Source organism: Zootermopsis nevadensis, unplaced genomic scaffold (genome assembly GCF_977971745.1).
Source record: "Zootermopsis nevadensis isolate Lab colony 2312 unplaced genomic scaffold, Znev_1.0 Znev_ptg000030l, whole genome shotgun sequence".
NCBI lineage: Eukaryota > Metazoa > Arthropoda > Insecta > Blattodea > Termopsidae > Zootermopsis > Zootermopsis nevadensis.
The window spans coordinates 10,561,210-10,573,763 of NW_028259162.1; the positions used below are offsets into that span (position 1 = coordinate 10,561,210).

Here is a 12,554-nt window from a genome sequence, read left to right on the forward strand (position 1 = left end):
ATTTTGAAGTTGCAGCCTCTTCAGTTTTAACGAAAACAGAAGAAAAAATTAACCAATAAAAGATAACTGATTTGTGTTAATCATTGGTACAAATGACGTTCTTTGTTTTTCAGAACACGGAAATAGGCAACACAGCTACTCAGTACGTTGTTGTGTGCTAGATCAATAGACACCTATAATGGACCTAACAATTCGAAGAACATGCTAAAAATAGGCTTATGTCAATGTAATATTTACACTTAATGAAAGCGACGCTCAAATAATAAGGGAAATATTTATACACTTCAAATGCTGTATACTATATGGTGCTTTTACGAGTGCTAATTATAGAACACAATGTTTACATACTCTGATCTGTTGTTATTAACTGACGCTGATCCAACAGTAGAATGATGTTGTGAAACATTTAGAATGCCAATTTTGTTCTCGTGGACCCTGATATTCATAATCGATTACATTGCGAAGCTAATCCAAATATTATTTAGTAATCCTGTATCATATTCCAAGAAAGTACTACGCATTACGACTGTCAATCAATTATTTATGATCAGACAGCAATCGCTATTACCCATAAACTTAATGCATTTTTTGGCAAAGTTACAATATAAATGACAGCGGCTGGCACACTTAATTAAAACTGTTCTGAAAACAAAAAGAGATGAGCATAAGATTATATTAAGCAAATGTTCAGTAAATCCTGTGCTCTTACGGTGGTAGGTTCGCCGACGTTCTCGATTCTCACTGCTAAAATCGATCTCCAGAACTACTCTTTACCTTCCCACCCACCCGCAAAATTATGTCGGGGCGAACTAATGGAATTAGCCCGATTATATCCACATCACAAGCGGAAATGACCCCTAGGTCAGATTTCGGGTTTTTACTGCGACGAGTATGAAGATGTCTATGTGAGCTGTTACACCGTCTACTTTGGTAGATATTGATAGACGTTTCCGAGGACATTACTATCTCCACCACGTGGAAAGAATAGATTTAGAAGATGGCTGCCTTCTGGGGTGTTACGCCATGTAGTCTAGTACGGCGATCACCCTGATGATAGGGACAGCAAGCATATCTGAAAAATCGGTAAACTTTTACCAGACTACAAGATGTGACAACCTAGAAGCCAGCCATCTTCTTCCTCTCCGCCGTGAGAATCTCAAAACTTAGACAAAAAAATGTTTGCCATCCTCTTTGTATGGCCCGCCTATTAAAGTTGTTTCGAGCAGCTCTTTCCGTCGTCAAGAATTTCGACTTACCTTCCATTGTTGCCACTTCAGCCTGTTCCAATGCTTCGACGTCGTTGAGAGACAAACTCGATGTCCCAACGTTAGTCACTCCGGCCCCGAGGTTGGTAACACTGCTTGCAGACTTGGAGCGCGACAGCAGACCGCCATCTCCACTGTCAGACCCACCTGCAAGATGCGTGCGTCCAATTCAGTTTTCCTCAATTTTTTTCTTACAGCAAGCCCCCTCACAAATTTTCGAAATTTTACTATAGGACAGAGTACAGGTGCTAACCACTCAGATATATTATAAAGCTTTTCGACAAACTGCCATTTTTAAACTCGGTGCTATATAACTTAATGAGCCGGGATAGCTCGGTGAGTATAGTGACTAGCTACGGGCTGGACGACCGGGGCTCGATCCCCGACGGGGGCAGAGGATTTTTCCTCTAGCCTCTGCGTCCAGACCGGCTCTGGGGCCCACCCAGCCTCCTCTACAATGGGTACCGGGGGTCCTTTCCCGGGGGTAAAGCCGGCCGGGGCGTGATGCTGTCCACTCACCCCCATCTAGTGCCGAGGTCAAGGAAGAGAGGAGCTATACCTCCACTCACCCCAAACGCCTACATGGCGTATAGTGGGACAAACTTTACTTTACTTTGCTATATAACTTAAGAATATGTTACTAATGAGTTACAGAGTGTGACATTTAAAACGCAAACATGACTATAATAATACTTGTAAGCGAAGGTGACATCAGTACAACTCTTTTTCACTTTTATTCGCAAGGAATTGCTTACCGAACAGCTGTCACCTGTCAAAAATGTCCGACGCCGGACTTATTTCCTGTCGAAAGCACCTCTTGTGTCCCGACACGTTAATAGCCAGCGTATTTATTGTTGTTTTGTATTTATTGTCAATATAAGTATTAATAAATACTTCACGAATAGCAGCAAACGATTTTGATTCAAAGTAGTTTTTCGTGAATGAACACACGTTCTGCTTCTAAATACACCATATTCATACTTGCACAGCGTTTTCAGAACTGGTATGAGCAACGGCCTAGCAAACAGAATGAACTTGGCCCTAGCGTCACGGGGGGTTGGCAGAGTCTATTATACGGGGGTGGATCTGCTTCTGGTATCATTTTATATCGTAGTACGTGATTGAAATATTGCGTTTTAATTGGCTCAGTCTGTATGAGACTAGGCCTTCGTGATATCACGGAGCGTTAGTGGTACATCATTATGGTTACCGTTCGGCCTGTAACCTGGATCCAGAAGTGCGAATGTTGACGCCTCGGGTCCGATGCCCTTGGCCTTTTCCCATTCGTATAGGCGTCGTGTAAATTTCTCAGAGATGCCTTGAAAACGGAAAAACCCCGTTGATGTTTGTATGAGAACTTCTTGCTTCCTCTGTCCTGACCCCATAGCACGCCTCATCTTCTCAAGTCTATGATAAGATAACAGTAAATCGTAAAACAGAAGAACATTGCAATTTTCATGACATTAACACGTTGACTGTCTCGTGCCACGTGTTAGTACGTATCACACGTGTGTGATGGCTGTCTGATAGAAGCTTACCAAACGTTTCAGAGGTTATTGCTGCCTCCATCACCAGGGCTATTCTACCAGACCTTAGAAAATTTGTTATCTGCCTACCTCGCCTCTCTCTCCAGGTATTTTTCTCGCTCTCTCTCCAGTCGTTGCTTCTCTCTCTCGATCTTTTGAAGCTCCTTCTCCAGCCACTGAAGTTCTTTCTCTTTCTGACACTTGCCCTTCTGGTAGACCTTCACAGCTGCACCGCTGTTCCTCGTGCTGGCGGTCCCACCTCCTTCGTACTTATCCTTTCCGGAACCAAGAATCTCAGCGGAGTTTACCCCTCCTGAACTTTTGCTATTCCCAGTCATCTTCTTGCTTCCGACCTTTGAATTCCCTAAAATGTAAACATATTACGCATGTACAAATCGAATGACAGTCGTATTTCTGTCATCTGTACAGCTAGCTGGAGTGTGTTCCAGACAATGCTGGGGGCTGGCAAATAGCCCGGCTGGGCCGTGTGCAGTCTGATTTAACAGCCTGGAGATTTATTTACTGAGGACAATTTAGCACGTGTAGAGCGCGGCTTTTACGCGGCGACGTAATACATGACCATGTGACAAAGGCAAGATGCTCACGCGACCAGTTCTTAGTCCTTACACAAGGTTGTAGAATGAAATCTGGAAACAAGCCATGACTGACTAATTTCGTGTGGACAGACATGTGTGCATTGTATATTCGAATTAAATAGAGTGATTATGTTCCGAGATATTTTAAGGAACGTGACTTTGTACATCGTCTAAAATAACCCATTAAACTAAAATGTTCCGGAAGCTGTGTTCTTGAGGAAGAGAACGCCTATGTTTTGGGAATCGTGGTTGACCTAGCGTCAAACCCGGAAGTCCAGGTCTGAGGCTAGGTCAACCAGTGGGTCTAATAAGACAGGACATAAAAGTTTAGGATCACAATTAAGCGGTGATGTTTCCTATCTCGTAAGTTCGTGCCGTGTTCATATTTTTGACAAAAAGTAATTAGGAATTACGAAACATTTCACAATCGGCAAAACGCTATTAATACATGACTAACAGATTCTCAGTACACTTATATGATGGCATTAATCTTATTCTATTAGAATAGCTTTAATTGTAGTCACCCGTAGAATCCTTCCGAACAATTCCTGGACTTGGTGTTTTCGTACCGCTGGCTCGCTCGCTGCTCTCCTGACCCAGTGCGCTCGTCACCGTCTCTGGACTAGGACTTGACGATGTTGCCTTCACCCTGTCCCATTCCTGCGGTTTCTTGCTGAAATCTTCCACCTGGTCCTCTACCCTATGCTGACTGTCGCCTTTGCCGCTCCCGGATCTCCAAAGCTGCCACTCGGCTATCTTCTTCTTGAACTGAGGCGGTACTGAACTTCCACTGGCGTAGGTCTCTCCCGTAGACTGGGGCGTTGTTCCGGCTGGCAGCGACTTCTTGATCCTCTGCCATTCCTGTAACGACGAGAACGCTAGTCAGGAGGCCAGCTTACTCTGTATAGTACGGAGTAGAGAACCAGGATTTGATTCCCGACAAGGACTGAAATTTTGTCTCTTCGCTACCTTGTTTAAATGCACCCAGCTTCATATCCAATGAGTATCAGGGGCTTTTTCTCAGGAAATAAAACGGCCACGGCTTGAGGTGTTTACTGGTGCCAAGATTATGAATTTGTGGAGCTATGTCTCCGCTTTTGACATGTTTTTTCATGGTATAGAGCTTAATTCTTGACCTCGGCACTAGATGGGGGTGACTTTTTTAGTGCTTAATTACGCATAGTAATTACTTTAGCTTCCTTTATGACGACGTATTGGCAGTTGTTTGGAATAGTATTTCCAAAGATTTTTGTACCAAAACGTGCAGCATTATCAGAATACTGATTTTACGTTGATTTATTTAGAATGCAGTAGCTACTCCTACATATTTTGTGTATGACGAAATACGTATTGGAAATTCAAGTCAGGACGTACTTGACCTGGGTACTGGAGAGAAATGAGCGGTCCGCAGTCGGTGTAGACGCTGTACTGAAGAATGAAAAACCTTCCGATAACTGGCTATAGTAATCATATTACCGCACAAACCTGTAACTTCTTTCGGAAGTCTGGTGAAAGACTGTCCTCATCCAGCGTCTGGAACGCGACGGAGTCTCGGTGTTTGGTGCCGCTGCCACTCTGGTTCTGCTGAGGGTTTTTCATTCGTTCCCACTCCTCCATCTTGCGACGAAATCCTTTATCGCGGTGTAAAAACCCATCGTCTCCTCCAGGACAGCGACATCCGGATGAAGAAGACTTCATTTTTTCCCACCCGTGTAACTTCTTGTGAAATTCTTGGCTCAGTTTTTGCTGTAGCTCCTCGTAATTCCTCTGGATTTCAGCGTGAATGCTTGTCGATTGGACTGTTGGATCTCTATGGAACACAGTTCCTTCCGCGTCGCCGACGTCATCGGATCTGGATCCGGTAACCCCGATCTCTCCGTATTCCCCACTGCTTAGCTCGTCTGTGTCTGCAATGTGAAAGGAGGGAGTACTTATAATGTCTTCATTTAATTACGATTTGTAGGTCTTTCTTCTTTGTCCTTGAGTTCTCATCACTAAATTTTGGCAACGAATCCAGCAAGCTGGATTTAGCAACAACATATCTGAATCAACGGCTATCCTGACTGTTTACATGTATTTTCTTAGTCACTAGATACGTGTGCAGAGTAATGCATTGAGATATCGGTCTAATTTAAAATAATTTGTTGCTGCTTAATATTCAGAGCAATTAACTTAATATTATGCAAAAAAAGTGTCTTCAGGAACGTTTTACTGTCAAGACAACCATGTTTTCGTCCACCAGGGAGGAAGGTTTATAGAACTTATCCATCCGACAGGCACTTTGCCAGGACCTTCTCATTGCTAGGGCGTAATGACCGAGCTAATAGATCTAGCAGAAACTTCTTGCCAAACCTCTTGCACCTCCCACTATCATGTCCAACACAAACAACATATTAAGACGACACTAGACCAACATTCTTTTAAATATTCAACATTAATTCTCTTTTGTCAGTGCCAATGGTTTGAAAACACTTTCAGAGCGTGAATGTCTGAGTCTCAGATTTTAATCAAAACCTAGTAATATTTAATTTGACCCCCTGCTTAATAGAGGCGCTTAGGAAAAGGTGAAGTTTATCTCCTACTCATTCATGATCTCTGTACAAAATGGAGGTGAGGAATCCTCCCCAAACACAATCTATTACATTTGAGCTTTTGAAAGTTTTTCTGATGTACATTTATAAAAATACAATACTACTCTTTCACGTTTTGAAATAAGACTACGAACCACGTCTTTCGACACGGAAATGCAGATGTTTAGAATTTGTACAATCAAAACCACAGAAGAGAGAGCTGCTTCTTACAGAATATTTGTGTACTCTTATTGACAGTGAACAACAGCCTCTCTTATTGGCTAGCTGGCTAGCTGGCTAAAATAAAAAGCCCATGTTTGCATTTTGATAGCTTTGAAAGCATAGCGTAACAAGCCTCCCCAAAAATATGTGGCCAATTTGACCTGGTCCGGCCTGCTCCCATTTCTTTTCCCGCATTTTTTGAGCGCGGCTTACGTGTCACCCGATAATTGAGTCAGTAATGCCTCTGGAACGTTGTACAATTTCTACGAGACATTTCATAAGACAGTTAACATCAATGATGCATTCAAACTTGTAGTGGCGCGCAAATATTAACAAATCTTTGGACTCTTTATTCATTTACTTACCCATTTCATCGAAGAAACTGGAATTTCTGTTTGGGCTGGAGGGCACAGAGCTGCTAATGCGTCCTGGCGTTGATGACGTCAGAAATGCCTTCTTGACCTTTGTCCACTTAGAGGCACGGCGGTGAACAGGAGGAGAGGCCGCGGCACTTACCGACACCGGCCGAGACAATGGCACCTACAAATCAGTAACAGGAGGACGATGGAGTACAGCTGAATATTGTATTGTTTCTAATCACATACTTCTTGCCTTCATTTTACATATTTCTTCTCTTTTTCAGATGTCTTAAGGTTTGCACATTGTAGATCTGTAGATATTTTTTTTTACGTAAAGTTACTAATTTTTTAAAACGTCATAAAGATATAAATTTTATCGATTACAATAATATTGAAGATTTCTGTCTTCATATTCACCTCTGTGTAAACCTCAAATCTTATATACAATAATATTATTTTACAAAATTAAATATTAAATTGTATATGACAGTAAATATTGATGCAAATCTTTAGAAATATACATGGAAAACACGTAGTTCATCTACAAACATTTCCATTCATCTCACCTGCCTTTTGTACTGATCGCTTTTACTCGTCGCATCTTCCGCTGTCCCGCGTTCACAGCAACCATTGGCCCCGTATTGGCTCTTGAACGGAGTGGCAGTTGCAGGGGCTGATACTGTGGAAATCTTTGCATGTCTCTCTTCTGTTTGCGGGCTCGGGGGTGGCTTGCTGTTGCTCCGAACCAACTGCTGTTCTGTCCTGAGCTCCTCTGTTGAAGGCAGTGTGATGGTCAGTACAGGTGTCAAGCGTCGATTAGTTGGAGACTCATTTGCCTGAAGGTGGCCGTCCAGAGATGAAGCTGAGGTCTTGCTGTGCTGCCTCTTGGATGTGGGGATTATTGACCCTACTCCGTCCCCACTCACCTCAATACGTGGTTTTGTTGGCGAGAATTTGGTCTGAAACGAGGATAAACAGAGGGAAAATAATAGCCCTCTGAGGAGGTAAATATCATGTCTAGATATAAATTCAGTCTGCATTACCCTGCACACTTTTATTAATGTCAGCATCAGGGCGATGGGTGATGGAGGCAATAAACACCTCTGAAACGTCGGCAAACTTCTATCAACCTACAAGGTGCAATAACCCAAAACACAGTAATCTTATACTAGCCACCGTGAGAACCTGAAGTCTCATTATACATACAGTTTCTCCAATGGAGTCACCCTTTTCCGCCAAGAGACCAAGAACTAATGAAAAGAAAAATGAAAATGTCACGGGTTTTACTAATGCAGCTGCTGTTATTGCTATAGCAAAGAAAAGAAGACTATAGTACGATAGGTTGGAATCAAATCAAGGAGGATGAGATAGGCGTGTCATGTAGAATGCATACGAGAGATAAGAGATGATTACAAAAGTTTGGTTGGAAATTTGAAGAAAACACACCACTCGTAAGACCTAAGCGTAGATGAAAGAATACTTTCAGGCCTACATAGATCTTCAGGAAAAAAATACGCAGTTCATTATGTCCTGAGATTATAAGTTACGCATGCAGCATTAATTATTCTTTAGGCCGTGGAATTCTGTTAGTTTGCTCACCCCGGTGGGCTCCACCTCCTTGTCCGAAGAGTCCCGTGTCTGCTCGGGGCCGGTGGGTTCCTCCTCGTGGTCGCTGACTGCCGCCTCGCTAAAGCTCTTACTCCCAGTGTCCGCCTTGGTATGACGATGTCGTTTTTTCAGACTGTCCTTCCTAGTCTGTATGATGTCCTTCACTTTGCCCCAGGGAGTTTTATGAATCTTCTGATGAGGGAGCTTTCCTATCCCAGCAGTACTTATTCCATCCTGCACATCACATCATATTTTGATAACCAAATGCCACATCAGATAAGAATCAGATTTGATTATCCGTTATAATTGGCCATTTATCAAAATAAAATTATTGACCGGAAATCTACTTTTTAATCCTTTGGAACACGAAATTAATCTAAATAATACCGTATTTACTCGATTTTAAAACGTCATCTATTATTAAGATGCTCTGGGGCAGAATGTGGAGTTATTAAACGTCACTACAGACGGTACAAAAAATTTACAAGTGTCTTTAAAAGGGTTAAATCTTTTAATCTTTTGGAGGCCATGGCTGAACGTAAATTGTTATGTTATTTAATCAGTATTTCTCTTGTTCGTTATTTAACGACGCTGTCACCAGCGTTGAATGATACAGTGATGAATGCATAATGAATTGTTATGATGTAGAAGGAAGATGTCGTAGGCTTACTATTTTATCCCAACATTTACCTGCAGATCTAAGGAAAATCACGACAAATCGGGTCTAAATTTAAAATTAATTTTTGTAATATTTTCATAAGATACGTTTATATTAAAAATTTGCGTCATTGGGCCCAAAATTGAGGAAGTTTAATCATGTTCACTTCTTAACAACTTGTTTTTTAGCCACTAAGTGCTTCAAAGTGCCAAGGTATTAGACAGAAATATGTAACAACTCAAAATTTATTGTGATACATAAATGATCATTAGTTTTTAGATATGAAAGAACTACGTTTACTTTTCCGGCCTAAGAATTTAATTTCTACGTTATCCTCAAATTCTGCACACTTACTTAATGTCAGTGTGGATACCTTAGTAGTGAAGTGTCTAGCTATGAGCGCGCTGTTGCCTATGGTCGCATCTCCGTCCAGAGATTTGCTGCGCCTCGAGGCGTCTTCTTCTTCTGGCATCTGCGTCAGTGACCGACGCCGTGTGTCCTGCGCGAGCAGCCTTCCTCCTGTCGAGTCCGTGGCCGACGCACTGCGCTGGGGTCCTTAACACAAGCAAATCACTTTCCGAAAATTGGAACCCGACCTTACTGGAAATATATGTTTCATATCGAGAACAGCTACAGTGCTTGAAGATGCCCGTCCTCCGAGATATTGCGCTGTGTGTTATGGTAGAAAATGGCAGACGTTTAAGAGATGCTTATTGCCTCTATTATCAGGGGGATTAGGACCCTGATAATGGAGTACCCTCATACCACGTGTTTTGACTTCGAATATGTTTAACTAATAAATGTGACTTTTATAAGTTTTACTAGGTTCGAATTTCAGTCAAGCAAGCGGCTATCTAGATTGGCTTTTCGTGCTGTTTCTGAGTTAATTCTATTTATTTTCAGAATAACTTTTATTGACCTGAAATTTGAGGCTCTTTATTTTGTAGCCTAGTAGGTGGTTATCTTCATCAAGACTGCACGGCGTCACACAGAATAATAGTTGAATCTTAACGACTGTCCAAAAATCTCATTTGAATAAATATTACCTTTGCATCTGATACAGCGAAATTATATAACCTACGACTAGAATTAATATTTTTTATTTGCGAGAAAAACCGGAAATTATTTATATTCTCTCTTAAATTCTGACCCAGTAGGTATTATAATTTTATTCTCTGAAATATTATAGGAGCAGTGAATAACATCAGATATCATCAGTGTGACCTGAGTGTACTTAGTTCAAGTAACTTCATTGCTTACCATGTCTAATGCGTCACAACGTTGTGAATATTATTTTGAATAAAAAAATCTTTATATTTATCTCAGGATCTAGGTTGAAATTAAATAAAACTCTTTTTCTGTTACAGTGTTTAAATTCTGTATTTCGAAACCTAAACATTAAGTTTTCTATTAAACATTATAGCATTTTTAAACTCAACAGAATTAGCTTATTTTTAAACAGAAGCAGATGTTCTTAAGCAAGACTTTGTTTAGACCTATCATGACCTCTTAGAAAACCCTTCCTTGCAATGTTCGTGTTTATGACGCATATAATTTTGATGACGTAATTTCCAGCGCCCATTCGGAATGTTCTGTTGAACCCGCAGAAAATTATGACCGACATTACGGATGTCCTTTGGCAAACGCGAAGCGATGATAATAATAACACAATGACGGCGCGACACTTGGCTAGCCGTGGCGAGAGATGTTAGTGTTCAGTCAGCAAACATAACTTCAGATCTGGTTCCTTTTCAAATTTCCGCAGTCGCGTTGTGTAAACAAAGGATCCGTTCTTTACAAGTTGCAATGAAAATAATGTGCCAAACCTTTTATGCTATGCTGAAATAATCCTATAAATATATCTAGGAAAGCAATATACATCCCGTTGAAGTTGACGTCTTACTTTATTGCGTTTCTGTTCGTAGCCACCGCTTCTAAGGTACACGATGACAAAATGGTATTTCTTACACAGTATGTACGTACACCCAGATAAAATGTTTGATATATACACTAAGAAAAGAAAACCATTTGAATATATGTAATTTATAAAAGAGTAAGATCCAAAATATCTCAAATAACACACATGTAACTATACATTTTATGACATTTGACAGTTCCAAATATCCTTAGATTATCACTGTAACGAGTATTTGTAACCTTTCAATATTCTCTGAGAGACATAATAAACAATATGCTTGGTGATAGCGATTAACTAGCGATTATAAATAATAACTAGCTATTATATATACTTCCCAAACACAGGTCTAAATCTTATGAAATTAAAATCTATTTTTAATTTCATAAGATTTAGACCGGGATAGCTCAGTCAGTATAGTGACTAGCTACGGGCTGGACGACCGGGGTTCGATCCCCGACGGGGGGCAGAGAACTTTTCCTCTAGCCTCTGCGTTCAGACCGGCTCTGGGGCCCACCCATCCTCCTCTACAATGGGTACCGGGGTCTTTCCCCGGGGCTAAAGCCGGCCGGGGCGTGATGCTGACCACTCACCCCCATCTAGTGCCGAGGTCAAGGAAGAGAGGAGCTATACCTCCACTCACCCCAAACACCTACATGGCGTATAGTGGGACAAACTTTACTTAAATCTATTTTAAACCCATAAATACAAAATGAAGAGGTAGGATTTCAGATTCCACGGTAGTGATTATGAGAGTAGAAATGTCTTGTCTCAGGAGCTATCAGTTTCTTAAGGACCTGGTTACCATTAAAGCGACAAAAGCGATTCCTTCTGTCAAGGGCTTGCTTCAACAGTTGCTCACTACTTCTGTCAATGAGTCTTTCTTGCCCAGCAGAATGAGTCATAGTTGCAACGATCCATTTTGGTTCTTGACTCCGTGCCTAGGTTATATATTTGTTACAGGTCGTCTTCATGAGCCATGATTTCACATCCGGAATGTATTCTAAACCAATGATAATGGCTTCCGGTTTACATGGGAATGTCGCAATAAGTGATAAAAAAAGAGGCTAAATTAAGTAAAGTCTCTGGGGTCTGAAGGCGCGTAGACCTGATTTTTCAAGACGGCATTGCTCATAACAACGTTGATGTACTAATATTTAAAAACCAAGCAACTTAACTTCTGACAGACAAACTTCTAAGTGAGATTTTAAGTTCTTACCGCGGCGTACATGATTACGGCTGACTGTCTTGTTGCACCATGTAGTCTGGTAGAAGTTTAACGACGTTTCAGACATGCTTGCTGTCACTCATCAGGGGGCCCTGACGTTAGTAAAAGGCGTTGATTGACCAAATAAATGGAGCCAGTTAATTTCGCCTTTGTCCATGGACATGTTTGTGTCACGACGTGTGGTGTTACGTTAATCGATTACGAAACGCTCTCGTGTCTTTGTCAGGCGTCCGTCCTGTTTGTCACCATGGAAGTTGTGTAAGCATCCACCTGAGCGTGCCGATGTCTAGGTCGTCCCGACGCGTACAGCATATTTCAATACGTCGTCGAGACTACTGTACGCGTATGGTTTGCAGATGGCAGAACATTCCTGAACGTCATAATTTGAAACGTTTGCTTTTTTTAGCAACTCGCGACGTCCTGTTTATGGAATGTGTCATTAGAGAATTTGACACACCCCAACATTTGGTGCCACTTATTTGACAGAACTTACTTATTTTTCTCTGTGTAATGATTTTCAGTTATTCTACACCACGTGTGTTTTCTGTTATTAATTATATTTTAAAATTAAGTTTAACTCTACTTTTGGCATTGAGCCCTCAAGATT

General features: G+C 41.3%; 2 protein-coding genes across 8 annotated transcripts in view; one reads left to right on the forward strand and one right to left on the reverse strand.

Moving 5' to 3' along the window:
- The window catches only part of LOC110827189 (transmembrane protein 181), a 119,971-nt gene that overhangs the window by 74,663 nt on the left and 32,754 nt on the right, over window positions 1–12,554 (forward strand). The gene's annotated exons all lie outside the window — the stretch shown is intronic.
- LOC110827188 (uncharacterized) overlaps window positions 1–12,554 on the reverse strand; it is a 37,958-nt gene that overhangs the window by 13,035 nt on the left and 12,369 nt on the right. Inside the window, exons 2-10 of the mRNA XM_087358937.1 lie at window positions 9,178–9,359; window positions 8,138–8,380; window positions 7,105–7,497; window positions 6,545–6,719; window positions 4,873–5,294; window positions 3,912–4,248; window positions 2,882–3,155; window positions 2,476–2,672; window positions 1,257–1,412 (exon numbers count right to left, since the gene is read on the reverse strand). Of these exons, the coding sequence (XP_087215063.1) occupies window positions 1,257–1,412; window positions 2,476–2,672; window positions 2,882–3,155; window positions 3,912–4,248; window positions 4,873–5,294; window positions 6,545–6,719; window positions 7,105–7,497; window positions 8,138–8,380; window positions 9,178–9,359 (2,379 nt within the window). The remainder of the gene's footprint in view (window positions 1–1,256; window positions 1,413–2,475; window positions 2,673–2,881; window positions 3,156–3,911; window positions 4,249–4,872; window positions 5,295–6,544; window positions 6,720–7,104; window positions 7,498–8,137; window positions 8,381–9,177; window positions 9,360–12,554) is intronic.